This window comes from Phanerochaete carnosa (genome assembly GCF_000300595.1).
Source record: "Phanerochaete carnosa HHB-10118-sp unplaced genomic scaffold PHACAscaffold_12, whole genome shotgun sequence".
In the NCBI taxonomy this organism is placed as follows: domain Eukaryota; kingdom Fungi; phylum Basidiomycota; class Agaricomycetes; order Polyporales; family Phanerochaetaceae; genus Phanerochaete; species Phanerochaete carnosa.
This window is the reverse complement of record NW_006767639.1, coordinates 112072-137078: the sequence shown is the minus strand read 5'-3', so window position 1 is coordinate 137078 and position 25007 is coordinate 112072. Positions and strand designations below refer to the sequence as shown.

The following is a 25007-nucleotide window of genomic DNA, read 5'->3' as shown; positions in this document are numbered from 1 at the left end:
GAGTTGAGGTCGAATTTGGCAGTGGCTTCACGATGCCTTGTGTTGATGTTTAAGGCGGAGTTTGCCGGCCCTAAACTCGGACCACAGCGGGCGCGCATTCACTGGCCACCTCTGACCACGAACAATCCTACGCCTTATACTTCCTCTGACCATGCCGGAGAAGATTGTCGAGGCTCCCTACCCACTCATCGACGCGGACCCCTATGCTGGCCGTGTGATGCGCTACATGCGCCCCTCTGACTATGCCGTCTGGGCTGGTGCGACCGCTGCTTTCCCTGCAGCCCTGTATTTCTGGGGTGTGTGCTGATTCGATTCGAGATCGCGTGCAATGCAAAATGACATGGTCTCAAATTGCTCTCAGACATGGCCGACAGGAGCTATAGCAGGCTGAGGACGCCACTACGTTACGGCCTTCTCTTTGGTTTCGTGGGCGGGTTCCTCATGGCGTACCAACGCTCAAGCTGTGAGACATATTACCAGGTTTGTAGAGAAGGCCAACTAAATATTTGTCACAGTCCGCTTCTGGGGATGGAGCGAGAACACGAGGGAGCAGGAAATAGACATGAAGGAGCTGAGCGAGCGTGCACGGAAGGGCCTGCCCATCTACGGTCACTCTGACGAGCCGGAGTGGGTCCAGGGGGCAGCATATCGCAACTCTGCTTTCTCTCAGCTCAAATTCAGTACGTGCCTACATCTTTGGATTCACCTTTGGCTGATCAAGGGCTTTACCTTAGGTGTCTTCCCAATGTGCGAAACCCATTCCAGGCTAACGCATATCATGCTAACTTCCGCTCTTAGGATCAACCTTGTTAACCACCCTCACCATGGTGTTGATACCTCCAAGTACGGTAAGAAAGAGGAAGAGGCATAGACATTTTTGTCCAGTAGCAACGCTCGGAGTGCAATGCATCCATCTCTGGCCTGATAGCCTACCACGCAGTTCGCCAGGAAATTTTACAGTGGATCACGTACAAGCTCAGGAAGACTTTAGACTCTTCTTCATATCAAGATAAAAGCTCATACAGTCTCAAAAATGCCGTATTGGGTCGTGCGGCCAGTAACGTGGTGACTTGCGCTTTCCGAGTCGTTTTCGCCTGTTAAACGGCCCAACTGTGGACGCCAGGGATCTCAGCACTTCAACTCGCTACTAAAAATTAGTGCATTCATGCTGCATTCCGGCCGAGCGGGGCTAAGCCCCTCGTATCTTGGACCCACAACTTGGCGGCCTCCTTGATAATCTTCCTCCACTTGCTGACCCGCGAATGCTTACCTCTTGCTTTGTCGAGCGCCTGTTTGCCGACGACCTGGTGGCGTTCGGCTCGGAGACGCAAGTGCGCATCATTACTTCATATGGCCGCCGTCGTTTGCTGACCTACGCACATCGGCACTAGACCGTAATGCAGAGCTATTTGTTTGCTGGATGACTTGTCACCAAGGAAAGTTCTTGGTATTTGTCAAAAATGGGCGTAAGCGACGAAGCCGACTCGGGCAGTGAGTAACGTGCGACGAAGCTCGGACGATTCGATGATGTCCTCGTCGCTTGCACGTTCGGTGGGCCGTAACATTGGAGCAGCGTCGACTTCCAGCGGGCATATGTTTTTCACGAACCCTAAAAAGAATTGAGTCTTGTTCTCATGCCGTGCGCGCGGCAGAGTATCCTCCTCCCATGGACTTCTGGATCACCGCTAGTTATTTACGCTTAGCATATTCTGTCAGAACACCTGCCCGCTGCCGTACCATCTCAGTGACAATTTTGAATAGCGAAAAAGCACCGAGAAAAAAGATGGTGGCGTATCATTTGTTGATTCCTACGCCTATCTTCCGTTCCCACCACTCGTACAAGGTTAGGCGCCATCGTCTTCCGGAGTTCTTATAAGAACGTTGCGTAGGGTGATACCATGCCTCTCTTGCAACTCATCACAAATGCCTCTCGCACAGATCGACGACAAGGGAACCTCCGTCTACTACGAGGACTCCGGTGCGCCAGATGGCTCCTCGACATATACTACTGTCGTTATGGTGCACGGTCTGCTGATTAACTCCGGTATGTTTATGCCTGAGTCCGATGGACGGCTTCTGACTCTGGACTTATGTAGCCACTTTTGATCGCATGCTACCGCTCGCCTCTAAGTATGGCTTGCGCATAATCACTATGAACAGCCGAGACTACCGCGACTCAACACCGTATACCGCTGAAGAGCTCTCGCACATGACGAGCCCCGACCTCAACGTTCAAGCATCAGCGGTGCGCAGATGGGGACGAGAGGTCGCTCTCTTTCTCGCATACGTCTGCCAGACATTGCGCGTCCCTGCTATCGCAGGTGAAGGGGTCAGAAAAGAGGGCGGGCTGGTGCTTACGGCGTGGTCTCTGAGTGGTATTACGATCTTGTCTATCCTGGGAGATTCCCAGACGTTGGGAAGCGACCTGACGGCTGCGCTTGCCCCTTACTTACGCAAGGTCGTCCTCTATGGTGCGTATCAGAGCTCCTACGACCCTTTGGCCGATTACCCAGCTCTTTTCCCACAGACTCGCCGGCAATCATATTTGGCGTCACAGCCGACATAGGTCTTACCTGGCCCTACGTTGATGATACGATCCCGCCCGAGCGGAAGCCAGATGCGTTTGTCGACTGGGCGTCCTCGTACAACACTGTGTTGCCGGAGGGCGTGCCTATCACAGCCGAAGCGCTCCGCAAGCACTACAAGGTTCTTCCGCGCACACCGACACTCCGCACCCTCCCGACCGAGGAATTCAAGCGCACTGTCAACCCTGAGGTCAGCACCCGCTCAGCATTGATCATGGGTACGGACGATTCGATCCGCCAGAAGTATGCCCGCCGCACGTTCTCTGACGCGGATGCGGTCTTCCCTGATGTCGACGTCCTCTTCCTTTGGTGCGACCAGTCTGTATGGCTTACCGCCTGGGGAGCCAAGATTTTCCAGGACTTGGTTGCCGAGGCAGCTGAGCCGGGCAAGAAAAAGCGAAAGACCGCTTTCCTCAGGGTGAAGGGTGTGAACCATCTCGTGAGTCCTCTTTAACTAAGTGGATGTGCTGCTATAAGGTCGCTAACTACTGCGTAGCTTCACTGGGATGAACCTGACAGGACGGTTCGCATTTTCGCAGAGAATTGTAAGAATTAATCTGCAATGGGCGGCTGAATCCGCTATGAGGAAGGCGTAAAGCGTTGAAGGACTGCAGATTCACTATTACAGTGCTATCGTTAGATTGTGCCTTTTTCATTTTGCCTTGTTCATTTTCATATCAATCGTTAAACAAAACTAAATTCCCGCTGGCATCTTATCCGAGGAGCCTTATAAACCCATCTTTTCTGTCTTGTGTCTAGGATATCGCATCTATCGCTCACATAAGACAGTAAAGTTTCCTGACTGGAGCTTCTGCAACTGGGTCAACCTCCACCGGGCTTAGAAGATTTGTGAACTAGCTAATGCCGGTTTTCAAACAACTCAAACAATCATAATTATCCCATACCCTGCATTCACACTGCCTTTGACCTCTGCGTGCTGTTAAAGTCCGTCTACCGACGACTTGGTGGCGTTCGCGGTTGAGAACGTTGAGGCCTTGAGGCCGGAAGTGCTATGCGCATCACCACGGCGCCATATGGTTTCCTTGCCGCCATCGAGCTCGGCTCTGTTGTCCTCCACCGTGACGCTGGATCACAGCGCAGGTCTACTTGCAGTTCACTTACTGCACGACTCGTCGCAAGGAAAAACATACTCAGTAGTATTATCTGTCACGAACGTACGTTAATCGCTGAGCGAGGGTTGACGGAGCTGAGAGTGAGTGAGTATGCGCCGTCTCGTACGGCAAGGGCTCAGAGATCCACAGCTGACTTCGTGTCATTCAGGAGCTTCGCTGTAAACCACGAGATGAATCAAGAGCCCGTTCTCGCGCTTGATACTTATCTCTTTCCAGGACCTTCCAGGCCGCCACTACGCTCAATGTGGCAGGCGGTGGGAAAAATCCCTCAATAGAGAGCATTCGTCCGCACGCTGTTGAATGCTGTCGAATCATCGTTTCTAAACAGCTTAATGCTTAATTTAACACTCTGTGGCAGCTCGACAAGGCACGTGGTATATGCGCAGGCTGCGTGTAGCTAGGACGGAAGATGGTGCGATATTTCTCACTAACATCCATTCAGATTTTACGCCTTTGCATCCCAGACTCACGCTCACACAAGGTTCAAAGCTAGTTCTGACTTCTTATAAGTAGATAGAGCAAGGCGGCTCCCACTCCCGTGACACTAGTCCAAGCTGAGATGCCCCTCGCACAGATTGACGACAAGGGGACCTCCATCTACTACGAGGACTCTGGCGCGCCGGATGTTCACCGAAGATACGCCACTATCGTTCTCGTACATGGTGCATTAATCAACTCAGGTACGCACACAGTCGAATTTTATGGGAGATTCCTGAAAGGAGAACGCGTAGCCACTTTTCGGCGGATGTTACCATACGCCTCCAAATATGGCCTGCGCATCATCACTATGAACTGTAGAGACTACCGCGGGTCTTCGCCGTACACCACAGAGGAATTGGCAGATCTCGCGAACTCCGATCTCGACATACAAGCATCGGTAGTGCGTAGATGGGGCCGAGAAGTCGCTCTCTTCCTTGCATATGTCTGCCGTACATTGCGCATCCCCGNTATCGTCAGTGAGGGAGCTAGGAAAGAGGGCGGGCTGGTATCGGTGACGTGGTCTTTAAGTGGCATCACGGCCTTGTCCATTCTAGGAGATCCGCAGACTTTGGGAGACGGGCTGACAGCTGCTCTGGCTCCTTACCTACGCAAAGTCATTCTCTACGGTGTGCACACCCATGTCTTCAACGCATATCTGGCTGAACACTCGCCTTTCCCACAGACCCACCGAGTATTGTATATGGCTTCACGCCCCGAGCTAATGCATGCCTCCCTTCACCCCTCGAAGATCCTTCTGTACCTCCTGAAAAGAAGGTAGACGCGTTCATCGACTGGGCTTCCGCCTATTATACTGCGGTACCAGACGGGCTCCCCATTACACTCGAAGCATTAATCAAGTATCACACGATCTTACCGCGCACGCCAACGCTTCGCACGCTGCCCCCAGAGGACTTCGAGCATACCGTCGATCCCGCGGTCAGCACACGCTCTCTGGCTATCATGGGCACAGACATGTCGATCCGCCAGAGGCATGCCCGCCGCGCGTTCTCAGATGTAGACGCGGTCCTACCCAGCGTCGACCTCCTCGTGCTCTGGTGCGACCGGTCCGCGTGGCCCACTGCTTGGGCAGCGAAGGTGTTCAGCGACCTGGCTGGCGAGGCAGCCGATCCGGGTAAGAGGAAGAGACAGGTTTCTCTCTTAAGATTGAAAAACGCAAACCATTTTGTGAGTCTATCTCGCTCAGAAGAATCACTGTTACAAAATTTATGTTGGTCTCCGATAGATTCATTGGGATGAGCCGGAGAAAATGGTTAATCTTTTCGCAGAGCTCTGCAACGTTTCTGTCGTCTCTGGCACTGTCACGAGCAGACTTTAAGAGACGTTGAAGGACCGCAAAATAAACTTCCTTGTTCTTATTCATTTCAGTGACTGACAGCGTTGAGCTCGTTTTGAAATAGGATGATATAGTACCTGCCACTCAAGTAAATAGCAGGAGCGGGAACCCTTACAGAAGTTTTTAGCCCCAACATGCCACGCTTTCGCTGACGCGGGTGCAGACAGAGCTTCTGTTGACAGAGGGCACGCTATGAGCTGACAGCGCATTCTCAGGTTCATGAAGAATTGCCAAAAGTATATGTGCATTCCTGCTGAGAACTATGTTCCTGGTATCCTAATGGACCTTTATGTTACGGCTATCCTAGCCCTAACCTTCTCTTCCTTCGTCTTTGACACTTCTATAGAGCGTCCGCTATCCCCTTCATGCATGTAGCGCTGCTCAAGGTGAGGTTGGATTGAGCCTTGCGTCCGAATATACTCGTACCCGCCAGCAAAACGGCTGACCAACGACATTACATGCATGGCCTCTCCTGCCTCTTTCTCGCTGCACCAGGCAACTATACTGGAACTTACTAAAACCAGTATCGGCACGCAAGATGCCTTGGGCTCTCAAGATTGCTCACGACAGCTCCTAGGACTGAAGCGACGGGTGTTCAACAGCGTATAGTACCTCCAGGCCCTACTAGGTTAGCGCGTTGCCCTCGCGGTCCTGTCGTATCAATATGCGCCGTCTGCTTGTTCCCACACGGCTAGCCGCTTGGAGGCACGTCCGTCCAATTCTCAGTCCAACTCCGAGAGGGAGAAGTAAAGCCGTCCTGTGAAAGGCTTAGCACTGGGCCACTGGAAGTTTGCGCGGCAGACACTGAGTTCCTATGTATACATGGCACATCAATGTTAAGATCGCAGCCCTTCGCGGTTGCTCCTAAGTACCAGCTTTATGACGACGGCGCCGGTAAGACGACCGCACCCAAAGATGAATCGATGACCGCGTGGGCGAATGCGGGGATCCATCGCCAAGGTTCTTCGCTTCGTGTCTTTCATTGGGTTTTAAATCCTAACGAGGGAGAGACCCGTGCTACGCATGGATAGAGAGGACCTGACTTGAGCAGAGAGTGGAGGTGAGCAATGAGAAATAACATGACGCGCCGCCCGCCGCCAACCGAAGGTTGGCGCGAGAGCGTCTCGGGTGACGGGCCGTTTTCTGCCTATCCTGCTCGAACTTCCTCACTCTCAACGTATCATCGTGGAGAATGGAGACCGGTTGATTCGGTCGGGCAAGACCTCTCAGTACAGTCTCGGCCGTATTTCGTGTATTTCCGGGCGTCATCGGGATTTCCTTATTTGTAACTCAGACAAAACGCCATGCGTGCGAGGAGACTACACAGCTGCACGGATGAGACTGAGGTGACAGTATCTGAGAGATATTGAAAATCACGCGGGCGCGATTTCGGTCATTCGGGAATCTGATCATTGAGCACTGGTTTTTGTCTGACCATGTCACACAAGTCTCAAGATACTCCGCATTCGAGAATCTGCCAATATTCTCTGCACTAATGAATCATGAGTCCGTGTGCTAAGAATTCTGCACCTAAGACTTGTGCAAACGAGTCTCTGTGCTCACAGCACTGACTGCCATCGTGAGATGACATGAAGCGTCGACAGCCTGAGCATGAGCCCGATGAGACCAGTGTGGCACTCACATAAGACGATTTTATTGAGCCACAATGTACACTGAGCGTCGAAAGTAAATGAACACCCGCTCGACACTCTCGTTCTCCGCGACCCCTGAGTTTTAAATGCCAGAAATATTTGTGCAAGATTTATCATACATAAGAACGCTAAATATAAAATTTTGAAAGCTTTAAGCAGATTGCAAGAATGTTATGAAAGGATGACATCTCAACTCACACTCAAGCTGGCACTTTTGACAGAAGTTTGGCCATGCTCTGCCAAAATACCGTGGCCTATGCGCCCAAATTTTTTTGCAGGATGCTTCACCCCTTGCTATTAGTAATCAGGGCTATTCATAAGGGGATGCTCCCCAGAGCTTTCCAGCTAATAATGGATCTTGGCAGTATTCTTCCTCTCACATTGCCTTCCACTACTGACTCTTGGCTAGAGACTGAAGGTCCCTCTTTTCCACTCAGTGAGTCAAACAACCTTGCAATTATTTAGCAGAGTTGTGATCAGGACCTCAGGAGAAAGAAGGCAAAGTATACACACCTTCCTTGGTGGACTGCTTGCATGTTCCCTCTAAAGTGTGCTCCAGAACATTCTTCTACACAGAGTTGAGCACAACTTAGGGAACCATGCTACCCCTTAGGATAATATACAAGAGATTGACAAAGGTTTGAAATATAATTGTGGGGATTTACAATGCCGGGATGCAATATATTTGACTGGTGCTCTCTGGTTTGTCAGTTCCACAGGTAATTGCCTTCTCTCAACCAAATACATGCTTTCCAATGAGCTGTATTGGATGGCAACTCCATCCTATGCTATTCCAAGTCATATCATGGCCATCTGAGTGGCAGGGAATGCACATGGACTTCTGAGAGAATATGTAACACCTCCACTCCTCAAATTTCCAGAGCACAATTGCTTCCATGTAAAATACCTGAAAGGGTTTCAAAAATTTTCTTGAGCAAGTCAGACTCCAAATATAGCTACCAGAGAGCCGAATAGTTTGTGGTACAGATCTTACATCCAAACCTGCATTATGTATGCAAAAGTTGCTCTAGAAACTGGCTGTAGTGCACAATTTTTGCTAATCATTATATTACAATTTTCTGTAAATATTCAAGCCAAAAACTTGTAGAATGTACACAAATAAAAGCTTAGGAGTAGCTTGGAGACTTATGCTGCAATAATGGCTGGATCTTGGGTGGCGTGGGTGTTCATTTACTTTTGATGCTCAGTGTAAGTACAGCGAGACTCTAGCCTGCACACGGTCACCCGGACCTCACTAACGAGACCCCAGTCTTCAGAAGCAGTTGTCGGTATGGCTTCGATTGCACTAATTGCGAAGAGCCAGGCATGTCACTTCGGAAAGCTCTTCACCACAAAGCAAGTGCACATCACACGAGACAAGTATGCGAGCTCGATGGCCATGTTGAAAGTGATCTATTTGAACTTGTGCCCGCCCATGTTCCGAATGTGTCGAACATGTCTCTGAGTCTGAACCGCGCCAATTTGCCCTTGCCACCTTTATCTCCACCTGAAGGCTATCAACCCAGCAATCACCTTCCAGCTCTATCTCTACATAGCACCTTTGGCACGGAGTCCACCTTATCAAGTTCACCAGATGCACTATGCCAACTGCTTCGGCCACATACACCAGTCACTCTCAGTGACTTTGAGCTGCCCAGGGCTGATCAGACTGTGGCTTCTGACCAACTTCTAAAAGTGAACCCATTAGGCTCTATCCATAGACCGCAGCTACCTAGTGACCCACCTGACCAGATATTTGACAACTGGGCCAGCCGACTTGGGCAGTCAAGCCTGCTTCATTATCCTATGAGATCCCTACCGGCACAAGCAGAAATGCGCCTTGTAGACTCAACTCTCTCGGATAGCCCCAACACTGAAGCAGACGACAATAGCATTCCGGCCCTGTCTATGTATGAGGGGAGAAGGTACCAGCGAGCTTGATGATGAGCTATTCTCCGCCCCATAGCCTGTCACTCCAGCATCTATTGCAGCTTACTACCTGAGTTGAAATTATACATATGTTCTAACGTAGTCTCCTGCTGTTTATTGCGGACTTCTAAGTACAGAATGCAACTCAAATGGACGTGTGCTCTGAGGCCTGAAGCTTGGTGGGTGCCAAACTGTGGTGGGGAGATCTTGGATCGGGCGTATTTCGCATTGGACAAAATCATGATTTTGGTTGGACGAATCTCAGACAAAAACCAACACTCAAAGATTACGATACTGTATCCCGAATCACAAAATCTGCCAGATCTTGAGCTCCACAGTCTCATCTGTGCAGCTGTGATAACAGGCTGTTCCAAGAACGATAGACACCTCTGGGCAAATTTTCAGAACTCGGAGTTCGAATACTCCGCAGGTGCTAGATCGAGCGAAGGAGACGCGTCCGCCACGTTTGGTAACCCCGCCGTCACCTGCCCGAAGCTCCTCCGCCTTGCATTTCACAACCATGCGATGGCACAACACTCACAGTCAATATTTAATCCCAGTGAAAAGTGGTTCTAGCAGAATGTATGCAGAATGTAGTTGTATATACCCCGTGTGAGATGTGTTTAGAAACAGTGTAGCCGAATCTATCATCTTCGCCGTGTTTCGGCATCTAGAGTGCCTTGGCTCCTGCCTCAAGACCCTCAACCTCTGAAACACTTCAGCTTATCCAGCTCTCTGCACTGCGCTGATGGCCTCCTATAATTTCGCTGTGGGCGCTTTGACATGATCTGCTTCAGATCGTGTTGACTGCGAGCCAGTCGCATCACCGCACCCACAGCTGTACTCTACTCTAGATTACCACTTCTTGACACCGGCAAATACCTTCTCCACCATGCCTTCAGACAACTCACGGACAAGCCGAGACAGACAGATTTATGTCTGCCATTGCGGGATTGTCTGCAAAACACCAACTGAGGTCTCCCATACGACCTGGGCACAGCATCAGAAGGCGGTGTCGTAAAGAAAAGGTTAGGATAAGAAAAGTAAGTAAAATCAAAATGAGGTTTGATATAAAGAAGATTCTAGAAGAAATCCTAGAAGGTTACTGTTTGATAAAAGAGAATGGAGTTTGGTCTGTTCTAAACTAAAAGCAAGAAGGGTATAGTATGGAATACTTAGATTTGGTTTTCCCAATCTTTTCTTTCCAGGGTTCACTGGGTTAGCCTTTCAACCAAGCTATCCTGGTGTTCGTGGGGGACTAATTCAAAGACCACCTACTAATCTGCTTAAGTACTCTAAAGCCTCACTTGCTTGTTTACAAGGGACTTTTTAAGGAATCTTAGAAGATGAGCTGTAAGAAGGTTTGGTTAGTAGCTTAAGGACTAGCTACTTGGGTTAGTAGAATAGGGTTTTTAGATAAGTAAGATAAGAGGGTAACAAAGACAAGTTGATGTCTTGGTTAACTTAGCAAGCTTTGGCTAGTAAGGACAATTTAATGTCCTTGGAGGATTTGTATAACTTGAAGCAGTCTGAAGCTTCCAATTTAGAGTTGAAGATCAAGAATAGATTGAATCTCTTTACTGCTAGTCTAATTATTGTAAGCTCCACAGGAGACGTACCACAGTCTCAAATAATGACGCCACTAGCTCTCGCAGTCTAGGGTTAGTCAAATAGTGAACTCGTGCACTATACCAAGGGCGTTTCCCTTCAGGTTATTTGAAAGTCAGAGGCTCTACTGTGCTTAAGGAATTTCCTAGGCTTTAAAGAAAGGAGTCTAATCTCTGAGAGCTAAAGAGCTCAGGGGATTAACTGCAGGTTTGCTGCTAGCTAAATCCTTGAGAGTGTGTGTGGTGCTTGGAGGGTTCGTGGGTTCGTGTTCTTTTTGCTCTCAGAGAACCTCTCCTATTTATACCTTTCAGCCTGTTGTTCCTTAGCCAATAGCAAAACTGGCTCATCTATTCTACTGTAATTACTAAGCTACTTCTACTTTTATTAATAAGCATTTTGTCTGTATTAGTCAGCTTTCTGTCTGTTTTACTAATGTATTGGTAAGCTATTACTAATGTTTGTTAGAGTATTACTATATTTTGGTAATTCATAGCTGTTGAGCATAGACCTTTACTAAGCATAGTTTCTAGATTACTAAGAAGCTGAGTCATATTATTAGTCATTGATTCACTTTTAGTAAGCTTGAGTGTTTATGCTTACTTTGCAGCTCTGAGTAAGCAGTTTCTTTTTGATTTGAATGCCTATTATTCCTTGAGTTTTCCTATACTTATAGTTATAGTGCATGACAGTGGTCAAAGCAGTGTCCGGCACTGTTCTTCCATCCTTCCTGCCTGTGTCAGCTGAATTACAGGCCCTTTATGCTAACAAGTCTGCTGGGAATGCAGACTTAGCAGCTTCAAACTCTCGGAAGCGCATGCTCACCAGGCACGGAGACAAGTCTTCTGGCTCTGGTGCTGCTCCCAAGCGGAGGAAGGCTGCAGAAAGGGCTTCAGCCGAAGACCACGCTCCAGGTGGTGTCCAGGACAGCGTGGCATCCCAAGAAAGTACACGAGCAGCTACGCCCCATTTGATTGAAAACTCAGGTGACAATGAGGAGTTTGAGAGTGAGGATCTCCACGCAGCAGAAGACTGGTCTTCGCGCAACACTAATCAGGTATGCTCTCTGTCTCAGCTTCAGTACAAGCCATTGACCGAGTGATTTTATCTACTAGGTGGACTCATCTATGCTGACAAAAAGTGATGACAATGGTGGCAGACACAACATGAACGCTCACACTACCCCCACACCCAATATCCCCCTGTACCAGCACCCCACTAAACTGCACTACAGTAGCGGTGTTTCTAGTGCCGCCCTCGAAGCCATGCAACAAGATGTCCGAGAGCAGCTGTCTCTTGCAACGCTTGTGCTTAGCACGGCAGACAAGCAGCTGGATCCGGACATCTTCCCTTCTGAGGATACTGGCGAGCCTCCTGTCCTCCGCATCAAGACCCTCAAAATAGTGCAGCAGTTCATCAACGCGCTTTCTGCCTCCACACTCAGTGACACGGACTTCGAGCCAGAGGCCTTGGAACAAGTTCGCAACCTGCCACGGGAGCTTTTAAATCTTGGCAATAATGTATTACAACTTTCTATTGAAATCTATCTATCCCTTGACAATGCTGCGGGTGATTTCTACGAGTGTGTCCGGCAGACACTGTTCCGCACCCTGCCGCACCTTCAGATGCTCTCGCTCGATCAAGTTAAACGCAAAGTGCAGGAGATCAGCGGAGTCTACCCTCTGTTCACTGACATATGTATCAACAGCTGTGTTGGGTTCACGGGCCCGTTTGCTGAGCTTGACAAGTGTCCTGAGTGCGGCGAGTCTCACTGGGATGACACATCGGGTGCCAAATCACGCAAGGGCCGTAAGGCTCGTCAACAATTTCTGACGAATCCCATCGGTCCACAAATACAAGCTGCATGGTGATCTCCAGAGAGCGCAAATGCAATGAAGTATTGTCAGCAGTGCACTCAGCGTGTATTTCGTGATCTAGAGAAGAACGGCAATCAGATCGTCGAGCTCAACAATTGGATCCATGGTTCCGAATACATCGAGGCTGTCATACGCGAGCTGATTCAGTTCGGCAGCACAGACACAGGAACTTATTAAGTTACACCGGACTAGCCACTCATAAGTGCCCAAGTGGCTAAGACACGCTTGAGAATTTCCGAAAAGCCCAAAAAATGGCACAAGCAGGAATTGAACCCGCAGACTGAAAGTAACTGCAGCATGCTATACCACTAAGGCATAAGACCTTGTAAATGTGGGGTCAGAATGTCTTTATACTACCACTTTTCTGCCTTAAAGTCTCCTACATTTTAGCCAATGATTTACATATTAAAGCAGTGGAATGTAAATGTACAAAGGTATAGTCTGATGTTATGGCTAAGACACTCACGTGGCTAAGACACCCATGTGGCTGAGACATGGAGACATTGAATATTTGCTATTGATTCCACTTGAGTTACTGAGTATAATTTATCTGCTTAGGTGTCTTAGCCATGTGCATTGTGGGTGTCTTAGCCACATCAGTGTCTTAGCTACCCAAAGTTCTATATTTTAGCCAATTATTATGTATTAAAGCAGTGGAATGTAATTGTACAAAGGTATATTCTGATGTTATGGCTAAGACTTTAAGGTGGAAAAGTGGTATTATATAGCAATTCTAATCCTACCCTTGCAAGGTCTTATGTTTTAGTGGTATAGTGTGCTGCAGTTACTTTCAGGCTGCGGGTTCGATTCCCGCTTGTGCCATTTTTTGGGCTTTTCGGAAATTCTCGAGCGTGTCTTAGCCACTTGGGTGCTTATGAGCAGCTAGTCCGGTGTAACTTAATAAGTTCCTGTGTCTGTGCCGCCGAACTGAAACTCTTGCATACGCGGAGACATTACAGACGATTTGACCACTCTCATGCTCTCACTTGATGGTGCACAACTGTATCGCAACAAGCAGTCAGACTGCTGGATGTACATCTGGATCTTGCTTGACCGAAGCCCAGATTCCTGCTACAAGAAGTGCCACGTTCTCATCGAAGGCGTCATACCAGGTTCAAATAAGCCTAAGAATGTCGACTCGTTCCTATTCCCAGGATTCCAGCACATTGTGGCGCTCATGAGAGAGGGCTTAAAGATTTGGGATGCCACAACCAACCACCTCTTCCTGTCTACTCTATTCATTGCATACCTTGCCGCAGATGGTCCTGGCATGCAGTTCATCAATGGGTTGGTGGGACACTCCAGAAGGTTTGGCTGTCAGCTATACTGCCCCATGCGTGGACGTCACAAATCTGGAGCAGGCCATTATTATCCCGTGTCCTTGAAGCCAGGGGGCGAGTACAACGTTAATGGATCAATGCATGACAACGTCAACCTGCGCACCTTCATCGGCCCTCGTTCTCAAGATGAAGCTGCCAAACAATATCACAAAAATCTCAGATACGTTCAAGAGTCCACTTCAATCTCGATGTACAAGGACCAACGGCTCGCAACCGGCATTGCAAAACCTTCCACCGTTAGCACCTTTCCCCCAAACTGTACCTTTGAGATTCCAAACTGCTTCTCTGCCAACATCATACACCCTGCGGCACTGAATCTGACCAATCTATTCACCCATCTCTGGCGCGGTACTTTGACATGTGAGGCACTTGACCAGAAGGCACTTTGGGATTGGGCCATCTTTTGCAACTTGGAAGCTTGGCGCACTCACGATCAGCTAGTTGCAGATGCAACACCATACCTTCCTGGGTCTTTTGACTGACCACCGCGCAACCCTGCCGAGAAGATCTCGAGTGGATACAAGGCTGTCAAGTTTTTCACTTACGTGTATGGCCTTGCACCTTTACTTCTGTATGGTGTTTTGCCCATGAAATACTGGCAAAGCTTCTGTAAGCTTGTGTGCGGTGTACGGCTAATATACCAATGGCACATCATAGCAGCCCAGCTCACGGAAGCCCACAAGCTCTTGATTGAGTTCATAGAAGAGTACGAGCGCCTCTACTATCGACGAGAAGGTGCCCGGCTACATTTTGTTCGCCAAAGTATTCATGCCATGATTCACACGAGTTCCGAGACTTTTTGCATTGACCCATATGGTATTGCCTCACAGTGGCCAATGGAACGCGCTATCGGCGACCTTGGTAAAAAGATCCGCCAATCTTCCAATCTATTCGCCAACCTCGCCCAGCATGCTCTCAGGCGCTGCCAAACAAACGCCATCAAGCATATGTTCCCTGAAGTGGAGCCAGAGCCACCATCGCTTCCACGCGGAGCCCATCAGCTAGACGATGACCATGCATTGCAGTGTTGCTCAGTTAATCACTAGGATTACTAGTTAAAGGTTGACTATTGTGACTAGTTAATGACTAGTTAAATAGTTATCACCTGACGATGACTGGGTGGTGCTCTGGGTCTCTCCACGTGATTTACCAAATGCACCGTGCCACCCGCGCGTCTGCCTTCCGAATGCTTGCTGCAGCCTCACCAGGCTCTCGAGACTTGCGCGTGTCCTTGTGTACATAGCCTGTGAGGTGGAATACATCGTTTTTGACAATCCCACTTCGCTCTGAACGTCTCCCACCACTCCGAGCTCGATGAACCACATCGAGAATGTCAGAGGGAAGTCCAGCTGGTAGAGAAGGCACTTTCTCGACCATCCACTAAGGTCGATGAAGCACCCATCAGCATATGCGAATCTGGGTGCACCTACCTCTGACAAGTTCAAGGTCATCTGTCGTGCCTGCTACACTTCTGCCCTTAATCAGGTAAAGCGGACTGATCCTCATCTCAATCAGTCAGCCTTCAACGATCAACATGAGTACTATTTATTGGCCGTGATTGTTGTGATAAGCAGCTGCTAATATCTCACCAGTATGGAGTCAGTCAAAGGCAGATGCAGATTGTATCTGGATCTCCTCTGCAAAGCCAACAATGATAAATCACCTCATCCATTGCAAGCGTGGGGTGCTGCCTGAGGTCAAAGAACAAGCAATCACAGAGAAGATGAAGAAAGATTCAGCTGCCAACAGAGGGGAGGAGGCTTATGAGTACATGGAAGCTCCCATGGCAGGTCCATCGAGTAGTTTTGGCTTTGATCCTGCTGCTGCCGCACCACAGTACTATCCGCCATCAGTCCAGCCTGAGCCTACAGCCTATCCCATGGCACCAGGACTTCAGCGATCATTCTCGCTCCCTGCAGGCTTTCACGGGGCACTTTCTTCACCCCTCATAGGCAGCTCGGCAGGTAAGTGAAAGAGAATGATGGCATCTGGTGCCTTCCGTCTAAGCTGACCCATGCAGATCGCACTATGTCACCTATTCCTCTAGAATTCCAACAGCTTCCGGCCACCGTGACTCCCCCCTCTTACTCTCCATTGCCCAGCCCAACTATAATGTCATTGTCATTTGGCCAGGGTTTATCCCTGCCAAATGTTTACGTTCCTCTGCTCAGGCGTGGCGCTAGCCAACGCCCCATTTCTATGCTGCCGAGACTCACAGCTTCACACTAGACAGACAGCCGCCAAGAGCGCTTTGAAATGCTCATCACCCGCTTGACGGCTTCAGCAAATCTTCTCCACCGCTGGGTTGAGAATCCTGAGTGGGCGACACTTGTTGCCAAATTTATTCCAGGCGCGAAGCTTTTCTCACGAAATAAACTAACAAAGACTCTCATTCTGCAAGAGCTCGAGCAAGTTTGGAGCTTGGCACAGAAGAACCTGAAGGACCTGAAAGTTGCGGAAGGGACTTTCCAACTGGACAGCTGGACAGGAGGCAACTACCATCACTTCCTAGGGTTCATGTTCACGGCCGGATCGAAGGTATGACATGTGCGGGCTTGCAGAAATTTATTCTCAATTATCTCCTATGTATTTCAGGTCTTTGCAGCTAAACTCAAGGATACATCATGCGAAAGGAAGACTGCAGAAAAATTACTCGCACATGTGCGGGCCGAGTTTGCTCACACAGAGGAGACATGGAACATCAAACTTGTTGCCCTCATTTTGGACAACAGCGGCAAGTTGCTAGCGATGCGGAAGGCCTTGCAACTTGAAAGGCCAGATCTTATCATCATGCAGTGCTACGCTCATCAGATCAACCTTGTAGTTGGCGACTATTTCAAGAAGTCCAGTGCAAATTTTCTCGAAGCGTCTGCTGAGGCCGACCAAGTGATCAGGTGGCTCCGCAGCAAGACCCAAGTCCTTGCAATACTTCGCAAGGTTCAGGAGGAGCAAGGCGTCTCGTCTCCTCTAACTGTTATTCGCGCTGTTCTTACTCGCTGGACCTCTCATTACCTTGCTTATCGGCGTCTTCTCGACCTCAAGAACTGGATCACACAGGTTATCTCCCAGGATAGAGGGCGCGTCGAGGCCAGACAAGAGAGTCAGCTGGTCACAGGCGATAGGGAAGCAAAGGAGAAGGCAAACGAGACTCTCGCGATCATTGATAAGGCTGTTTTTTGGCACCGACTCGCACGGTACATCGCAATCGAGCTTTGCTAACAATGGCGTAGCAATAGTCTTTGTAACCTGCAGCATCAAGGTACATCTCACACCGCTTGCGCTAGCTGCCAACATTCTCCAGTCCACATCGAGTCGACTCGATCACGTCGCCCTGGTGTTCGGCACATTGTTTCTTCAATTTACTAATCTTGCTGAAGACAAGGACGCTGATGCCGATGAAGAAGAGATCTGCCAGGCTGTATGCGACAGTCTCAATAAGCGATGGCTGGACAGTGATCAAGATGTCCTTGTAGCAGCGGTCATCCTTAATCCACATACTCGAGCGGCGCCACTTAAGAGCTTCTGGCACGCAGACGTCATAACGCTACTCGCCTGCATTTGGAAGCGTCTGTTTTCATCAGATACTGTCCCGCCCGTGTTCTACAATGAGGTGAAGGAGTACATCTCAGACACCGGCACCTACGCAGACATGCCAAACCTTGCTGCGTCGCTCCGAAACCCTGATGATCCGGACGTGAGTGTGCGTGTCTCAATTCTGACAAATGCTAATCACGCATTATCAGCATTCCGCTGCACCTCTTGAAGTCTGGAAGCTCTTCATGACAGCCAGTGGCCCGGTCTCTCCTCTGCAGCGGCTTGCCGAACGCATTTTCTCTGTTTGCCCTAACGTTGCCCCCGTCAAACACTTCTTCAGCCTGTTGAAGCGAATTATAACCCGCTCCCGCTCACGTCTCACCAGTACGAATCTCATGAACTCCACAGAGCTCAGTCTGCACATTATGCAAGAATACGAGTCTGGCGGCACTCTGGCAATGCGCCTCCAGCGGCGCGAGCGACACTTCATCGACTGCGCAGCAGCACCGCCACCTACTATTACCCCAACTGTACATGTGCCCATGGCAAATGTACCGATCGCTGCATCTGTCACGCCGTTAGCAGTGGGTTCTGCGTTCTCCGGCGCTGCCTCTGCGTCTGGCCCGAGCTTAGTATTTCAGCCTGGTGCTAGCTCACCTGGCCCCATCACAGTCCCCATGACTGGCCAGCCCGAGGCCAGCCCGATTGGCTCAACAGGGCAAGCTTCATCAGAGACGCAGCCCAATGAGCGCGCACCCAATGCGCCGTCCATGCAGGATATCGCCCTTGCAATGGCGCGGGCCGCAGAATCTGAGATTCAGGCAGAACATCTCTCCGCTGTCATGTCTCAGTGTCATGGGCGGCCATTACATCGCCGCCTTGATGATTTATTCGATTTTAGGAACACGTATTGGACTGACACTATGGACAAGCTGGGGTTGCGCGGGCTAGAAGAAGAGATGGAGGTTCATGGGTTGTTTGATTTGGACGCAGAAGGGGAAGAGGACTGTGAGGAACTTTGCGCTTGTACTTAGGTTGTATATACAATAGTCACTACCTCGAAAGTTTCGCAACATTGCCTCTCAGACGTCCCACTCGCACTCAGGCAGATATCCGCGCACTCCGATTGGACGGCGGCATTTTCCGAGATCAGGACCCGAGAACCGCCCAGTTACAGTCATTAGTTAAGTCATTCAGTAAAGTCAGTGACTATTTAACTAGTCATTGACTAGTCATTAACTAGCACAACACTGATGCATTGCTCTGAAAGCACGAGAAAGAGAGTACTGCCCTTCCTGCAGCGGAGGCCGAAGTCATGCGGGAGTTTGCTAGTTCTCAGGGCATTGATGTTAGTGACAGCTGGCAGGACGAACCCTTGCTTGCACGTTGGGCCCGGCTGCGCCTGCCGAACGGCCAAACTGCCCGCTCTGCATGGACCGAAACATCCAAGGACATGAACGAAGTACGCATGTCCAGAATGGTGAAGGTACGCTTCCAGATATGTTCCAGAACTCCGACTTGTTCTCATCTTAGCAGCTTGATCTCGACAGCAAGACTGAGTTTGCCGAAATTCAGTACTACTTTCTGATGCGTACCCCTTCATCTGAGATCCCCCAAGGCTTCGCGATGGCCTCTGTCTATGGACCACCAGATCAAGAACTGCTCAAGCAATCACACAACACTGTGTGGTCCTGTCAATATCGTGGTACAGATGGTCTTCGAGTTATTGACACACGCACTATCCAGTCTGTTGTCGCAATAGTACCACATCCAACAATTGCTGATCCCAGACTCAATGCACAATGCCGCGGCCGGCATTTTGTTTTAGAGAAGATGGGTTTGGATGTTATGTCTCTGGCCGGCATTATTCCCATTGATGGTGATCTCGCAGATACAGATGACTGAGGCACAGAATAATAGACATGCATTTTTAGCACACTGTACAGTAGTCTCTAAAGGATACCAGCTGTCTTTCCAAGTTGTGCGAGGAGTTCTGATGGACAAGGCATGCGAAGTATAGCACCAGCGAACCCATCAAACTCTCGTTGTGCTTGCATCATTGCTCTCACTCGGGCCTGCACCTACATCTCTCTCTTTCGCTCGTCGTACTTCACTCCTCCATGTTCTAATACGAGCATACATTATGGGTGTCTGTAAGATCTGTCAGAAAGGATATCATGGAGAAGAGCATACAAGGTGAGCAACATACTGTGATGTCAGGCTCAGGAGCCAAGTTGAGCCATGATTCGGGCACCGTCACAGAGCTAGTCTCACTTCCTGGCTGGTCCACACCCTTCTCGATGTCGGCTTCTTCTGTCTCAGGTACAGATGGGCTGACAGATCGTTTACTGTTGCGTGGACGCTTTGATACAGGTGCGTCCATGTCCTCATGACCCCGCAGGTCAACAGTGTCCTGATGAATTCACTTATCACCTGGTAGATGGCCTTCGGAGGTTGGACGCAGAGGTGTGGCAAGACAGTTGGTGGCATTGATCTCATCAGCTGGAGGGGTTGTAGTCGACCGTGACGAGGAATCACAGTCCTCTGGGCGCAAGCTAAGAAGAAAATCCTGTGGCCATAATGTGCTGGTAAGTACATTAGAAGTTTTCAATGTGAAGCATTTTCTGACTGTGTTGCGCTCGACGCGTGGTAAAACAACTACCAACGGATTGATAAGAGGGCCCTTGTATGGAATTCGCAATCGCACAAGGATGGGTCTGCGCTTGTTGGGCTCGCATACAGTAACAGCCTCAGGCATGCTCCGTGTGTTGGAGGGAGTGGCCATGCCCTGGATGTTGGAGCTGAAAGTAGACAAGAGAAGAGCGAGCTAGGCTTGAGATTGACAACACCGAGTCGCCGACGGTACACGTGTTTCGACGCGGTCACAAGATCGGCGCGTCGTCTCTGGTTTGGCTCACGACCACCACCTTCCGTTGCATGTATCAGCACATCCCACTCATAGTTGTGTAGGAAGATGGATGTATCATTTTCGAATGACCTCCTGGCTCCGCTGTCTTCAATGGTTCCGAGCAATGGCGGTGCGCAAGCTCTCGTAAAATTTAGTAATCTGAAAATCTAAGTAATACCTTCTCCACCAGAGATGTTGCTTGTGCCACCTCCAGGAATGCTCTCGTCACCGCTTCTGGACACAGTCCTCAATGGAAGCAGCTCGCGTACTCAATCTGTTGGACCATTGTACTCGCCTGCGATGACCCCTATTAGCTCTCACAGGCTCTCTACAGACCCCTTTCTCTCAACCGATGACAATATCCTTGCAAATGCAACGCACGACATGCTTGTCAAAGCAAACATGCCCTACGTGCGCCTGTACAATGCTTACCAGCAGACGCATCAAACCAACCAAATTTTATTCACTCATGTCTCAGACGTGCGGTGAGTTCCCCCCATCTGCTTTATTTGCTGCATGCTCACCAAAGCTTTAGAACACAGATTGCAAGCCTTGCCGACACTGTCAAGGCGTTCACGTAAGTTGATTATGCTCTGCCGGTGTCCGCCGCTCAACTGTGTTCCATTCAGAGGCAGCATTCAAGACATTGCGGCACAAGCCATGCATACACCAACGGGCTCGTCGTCAGCTACTCTACTGCCTCCTTTCGATCAAGAGAAATATCCCAGTGCAAAGTTCTGGTACCAGCGCGAGTGGAAGCAGTACAAAAAAGCGAAGCGCCATGCGGGCGGCATCAGCAACCCCGGCGAAGACGCAGATGAAAAGTCTAAACTGATCAAGGAGCTGGCTTTCGGCTACCTGACTGACAAAAACGGTGAACGCGTCAGTTTAGAAGCTATTGATGCAGTTCGGGACTGTTGTCGGCAGACGTACACATCATTTGATACTGCTTACAATCCCCATGCACCTGTAGAGCACCGAGCTGAGCTTCCACCGAAGAAGTGGAAGAAGGAAGCCACCCTCAACCAGCGGACGACTCTGCGCAGAGAGTTGGAGTCTCGATTCGAGTTCATGCGGTTTTGTGCGGATGGCTGGAAGAGCGAGCGCCTGGCCATCGACACCCTTCCTGGATTCCGACAGAAGCATCCGGCACCGCGTCCTCTGCCAGATGAGCAGTTCACTAGACCTGGAGCAGGCGACTCAGACAACTCGGACAGCAGCGATGATGAGCCCGTGCGCACCTCCAGGACACGCAAGCATGCAGATGACGGCAGGAATAGTGGATCCAAGCGGCGCCGTGAGACAGTTATCCAGCAGCGACCGACAAATGTGAATGAGGCGGCGGAGCCACTTTCGCACAGGCAAGACTTGACAGAGACGTCGTCGCGTCAAATCAGACTCCTGGCCAATCCTCTGTAAGTGCTTTATCTTTGTTTGACACCCTTCTCATGTATCTACTCTAGTCACACACTTTTTGATGGTGATAATGGTCCTCGGCCTGACCGGGAACCTACACCTACACCGACGGCGCGCCCAGCAGAACCAGAGGACAGCACAGCAGCTTCAGACAGGCCAAGAGATCCTGATGCTGAGCCTCCTTTGCAAGAGGAGAGCACTGACGATGCACCCGGCCGGCAGTTGGCGACAGCGGGAGGCGGTGAGAATGTAGACAGATTATCACCTCCGATCATACAAACAAGCTCTAGTCGTGAGAATGGTGATGGGCAAACTTCTGGCTCCATGGTGAGTGATCTCTTTGTATCCAATTCATCGTGTATTGACGACAGTTTGAAACGACCGCCGCTGTCGACACCACACAGGCCAAGAAGGGCAAGGGCCCGAAACCCTTAAAGTTCGATGAAAACTCTCCGGTCACCGCTCGGTAAGAACCTCATCTCCTCTCCGGGACGACTAGACTCTGACCTTGCTGCTCTAGGACGCTTTGCGGGATCGACTGGTGTGAAGCCAATCCTGGCGGAAGTGCCGTACAGTTCAAGACGTACTGGGATGGGTTGCCCAAGGATGACAAGAAGGTATGTACTCACCAGCGTCGTAGGCCTGCCCAGCGCTGACCTACTCTACTGCCATTAGGATTATGATAAGAAGGCGCGGGCACTGGTATGTTGTAGCCTGGGCAATGCTGACGGTAGACGGTCACTCATTCATGCTATTTCGCAGAAAGCGGCGGGCAAGGGACCTCTCGACACCGTCAACTAAATGCGCAGCCGGTGCGTTGGCTGTGTGATCAATGACTTTTACTGATATACTTCTAATTGCAGGTATTATTGGACTTAGATTTGTCGTAGAGCATGGGGCACGATGGCGCAAATTGGCAGCAGCGCGGCACAGGGTAGTCTGGGACGAGCGCCGGAGGTGGTAGACCATGGTTTCTTATGCTATGTTTTGCTATGTAATCATATTAAAAATGCTCGAAATATGATAAAACGTGCTATGTTGTGCTATATGGGCCAACAAACCAATGGCTCGCATGGGCAGAAGGTGATAGAAACCACTATATTTTGGCTAGGCGTGCACACGGACCTGTTTGAGAAAGACGATATAGTGCTATATGCTGTGACATAATGCTACATGTTACGAGAACGCGAGCTTAGAATCTATATAGCGTGGCATGCGCGTGTGGCAGATTGGTGTAGCACGGTGTATCCGGTTACCAGCGCTATATTTTGGATACTTTCTGCTAGAACGACTTCTGACTGGGATTTAATCACTGCACAGGCGCGTCGCGCCATCAGTGTTCGTTATCCTTCATTACAGTCACCTCAATGATTTGTACAGGACACTATCAATCAAACTTCTCTTTTAGCTTACAAAGCGCTGTAATATATCCTACCTCTCTTTTCAATATCTGCATGCGTGTCTGCAAAGAGATTCCACTTAGCAAATGAGTCTTGCGTCGGTGACGGCCGGGTTACCAAAGGCGGCGGACGCGTCTCCTTCGCTCGCTCTGGCGCCTGCGGAGTATTCGAACTCCGAGTTCTGAAAATTTGCCCAGGGGTGTCTATCGTTCTTGGAACAGCTGAAAGCAGGACCCCGACAACCAAGTCAGATGCCTGTCTGGACCCTCTGAAATTTTGCCAAAAACGCCTGGCCAGGAAGGGCAAATTCGGGTCAAAAACGTTCGGACAAAATCAGGCCTACGCGGTGCAAGAAATCTGAGACTGGTTTTATGTGATGAGACAATTGCTGATTTCGTCTCCTACTTTTAGGTGGCCCACCTTAGCTCACCCAGTTTCATGTAGGAGGGAGGAACGTACAAGTCTCCCACCTACTGGCTTGCCGAATATGCCTGTCGCACAGATCGACGACAACGGGACCTCTATCCACTACGAAGACTCTGGTGCGCCGCATGGCTACTCGAAATATGGCACTCTCGTTTTCACGCATGGTGCAATGGTCAACTCGGGCATGTTCAGTAGTCCAGTTGAACGGGGGAGTTTCTAAAATCAGGCATATATAGCTATTTTCGACCGCATGCTGCCGTATGCCTCGAAGTACGGTCTGCGCATAATTACCATGAACAACCGGGACTACCATGGATCTACGCCTTACACGGATGAAGAACTGGCACACCTGACGAACCCCGACGTTGAGGTCCAAGCGTATGCAATGCGTAGATGGGGGCGAGAGCTCGCTCTCTTTCTTGCCTACGTCTGCCAGACACTGCACATCCCTGCCGTTGCAAGCGATGGAGCCAAGGAGGGCGGGCTGGTGCTAGTGGCGTGGTCTATGGGCGGCATTGCAGCTGTGTCCATCCTAGGAGATCCTCGGACGATGGGAAGCGACCTGACGACCACGCTGGCTCCTTACCTGAGCAAAGTCGTCCTTTTTGGTACGCACCGGAGCTCTTGCGTACATGCAGCCGCATGCTCAGCTCTTTTCTCATAGACTCGCCGCCAGGCGTGTTTGGCGTATATCCTGACATAGGCTTTACCTGGCCTATGGCAGACCCCACTATCCCACCTGAACTGAAGGCAGATGCGTTCATCAGTTGGGTCTCTTCATATTACACCTCGCCGCCAGATGGGATCCCCATCACGGCTGAATCGATGCATGAGCATTACACCACCCTCCAACGCATGCCGACGCTCCGCACGCTATCTCCAGAAGACTATCAGCGTATCGTTGAACTTGAGCCCAGCACGCGCTCATCCGGTTCGATGCTGACCGTAGACATGGCGATCCATCGTAAGCACGCGCACGGCACATTTTTCGACGCAGATGCAGTCCTGCCCAATGCCGACCTTCTCTACCTCTTCTGTGAGCAGACCATGTGGACGAGTATATGGAGTGCCAAGGTGGTTCAAGACTTGATTGGAAAGGCGGCCGATCCAGGTAAGAAGAAGCGAGATGTTTCTTTCTTGAGGGTGAAGGATGCGAATCACTTTGTGAGTTCTCTCTGCTCAGTGGAATCTCTGTCGTAAGGTTTGCTGACCTTTGTGCAGGTTCAATGGGATGAGCCAGAAAGGATGGTCCGCCTGTTTGCAGAGAGCTGCTACAATTCCCTATAATAGGCAACAGGTTCTGTCACGGCCAAGCGCACAAATGTTATAAATACAACTGTACGATATAAGAGGTGACTTTTTTCCATG

The 25007-nt window shown here is 50.0% G+C and overlaps 11 protein-coding genes and 1 pseudogene across 12 annotated transcripts; 11 read left to right on the top strand and 1 right to left on the bottom strand.

The window, feature by feature from the left end:
- Positions 1-120: 120 nt before the first annotated feature.
- PHACADRAFT_264403 (uncharacterized protein) lies at positions 121-933 on the top strand. Its single transcript, XM_007401088.1, has 5 exons — positions 121-296; positions 362-463; positions 516-680; positions 735-747; positions 799-933. The coding sequence occupies exons 1-5, from the start codon at positions 152-154 to the stop codon at positions 869-871; spliced, it is 498 nt and encodes a 165-aa protein (XP_007401150.1). The 5' UTR covers positions 121-151; the 3' UTR covers positions 872-933.
- A 962-nt stretch (positions 934-1895) lies between these two features.
- Positions 1896-3721, top strand: PHACADRAFT_130381 (uncharacterized protein). Its single transcript, XM_007401087.1, has 3 exons — positions 1896-2044; positions 2097-2471; positions 2528-3721. The coding sequence occupies exons 1-3, from the start codon at positions 1924-1926 to the stop codon at positions 3037-3039; spliced, it is 1008 nt and encodes a 335-aa protein (XP_007401149.1). The 5' UTR covers positions 1896-1923; the 3' UTR covers positions 3040-3721.
- Positions 3722-4240: 519 nt separating this feature from the next.
- On the top strand, positions 4241-5039 carry PHACADRAFT_264401 (uncharacterized protein). Its single transcript, XM_007401086.1, has one exon. The coding sequence runs from the start codon at positions 4278-4280 to the stop codon at positions 4974-4976; it is 699 nt and encodes a 232-aa protein (XP_007401148.1). The 5' UTR covers positions 4241-4277; the 3' UTR covers positions 4977-5039.
- A 7072-nt stretch (positions 5040-12111) lies between these two features.
- PHACADRAFT_57183 (uncharacterized protein) lies at positions 12112-12516 on the top strand (the record flags this gene model as incomplete). The annotated part of the gene is made up of 1 exon (XM_007401085.1): positions 12112-12516. A coding segment is annotated over one exon (405 nt), but the record flags the coding sequence as incomplete, so codon positions are not given.
- An 850-nt stretch (positions 12517-13366) lies between these two features.
- On the top strand, positions 13367-13437 carry PHACADRAFT_t148 (annotated as a pseudogene). The gene has a single exon. The product of its transcript is annotated as a tRNA-OTHER (tRNA).
- Positions 13438-13591: 154 nt separating this feature from the next.
- On the top strand, positions 13592-14437 carry PHACADRAFT_200802 (uncharacterized protein; the record flags this gene model as incomplete). Its single annotated transcript, XM_007401084.1, has 1 exon — positions 13592-14437. One exon carries the CDS (start codon positions 13592-13594, stop codon positions 14435-14437), a length of 846 nt encoding a protein of 281 aa, XP_007401146.1.
- On the top strand, positions 14438-14806 carry PHACADRAFT_50360 (uncharacterized protein; the record flags this gene model as incomplete). Its single annotated transcript, XM_007401083.1, has 1 exon — positions 14438-14806. A coding segment is annotated over one exon (369 nt), but the record flags the coding sequence as incomplete, so codon positions are not given.
- Positions 14807-16418: 1612 nt separating this feature from the next.
- On the top strand, positions 16419-17595 carry PHACADRAFT_51974 (uncharacterized protein; the record flags this gene model as incomplete). Its single annotated transcript, XM_007401082.1, has 3 exons — positions 16419-16493; positions 16551-17149; positions 17208-17595. Coding segments are annotated over 3 exons (1062 nt in total), but the record flags the coding sequence as incomplete, so codon positions are not given.
- A 1272-nt stretch (positions 17596-18867) lies between these two features.
- PHACADRAFT_69946 (uncharacterized protein) lies at positions 18868-19256 on the top strand (the record flags this gene model as incomplete). The annotated part of the gene is made up of 2 exons (XM_007401081.1): positions 18868-18975; positions 19026-19256. Coding segments are annotated over 2 exons (339 nt in total), but the record flags the coding sequence as incomplete, so codon positions are not given.
- A 268-nt stretch (positions 19257-19524) lies between these two features.
- Positions 19525-19888, bottom strand: PHACADRAFT_264400 (uncharacterized protein). The gene has a single exon (XM_007401080.1). It carries the CDS (start codon positions 19870-19872, stop codon positions 19615-19617), a length of 258 nt encoding a protein of 85 aa, XP_007401142.1. The 5' UTR covers positions 19873-19888; the 3' UTR covers positions 19525-19614.
- A 1044-nt stretch (positions 19889-20932) lies between these two features.
- On the top strand, positions 20933-22751 carry PHACADRAFT_264397 (uncharacterized protein). Its single transcript, XM_007401079.1, has 8 exons — positions 20933-20974; positions 21027-21812; positions 21861-22140; positions 22218-22279; positions 22334-22430; positions 22489-22515; positions 22576-22625; positions 22677-22751. The coding sequence occupies exons 2-7, from the start codon at positions 21058-21060 to the stop codon at positions 22612-22614; spliced, it is 1260 nt and encodes a 419-aa protein (XP_007401141.1). The 5' UTR covers positions 20933-20974; positions 21027-21057; the 3' UTR covers positions 22615-22625; positions 22677-22751.
- An 823-nt stretch (positions 22752-23574) lies between these two features.
- On the top strand, positions 23575-24996 carry PHACADRAFT_264395 (uncharacterized protein). The gene is made up of 4 exons (XM_007401078.1): positions 23575-23821; positions 23876-24247; positions 24304-24803; positions 24861-24996. Exons 1-4 carry the CDS (start codon positions 23701-23703, stop codon positions 24924-24926), a joined length of 1059 nt encoding a protein of 352 aa, XP_007401140.1. The 5' UTR covers positions 23575-23700; the 3' UTR covers positions 24927-24996.
- Positions 24997-25007: the final 11 nt, after the last annotated feature.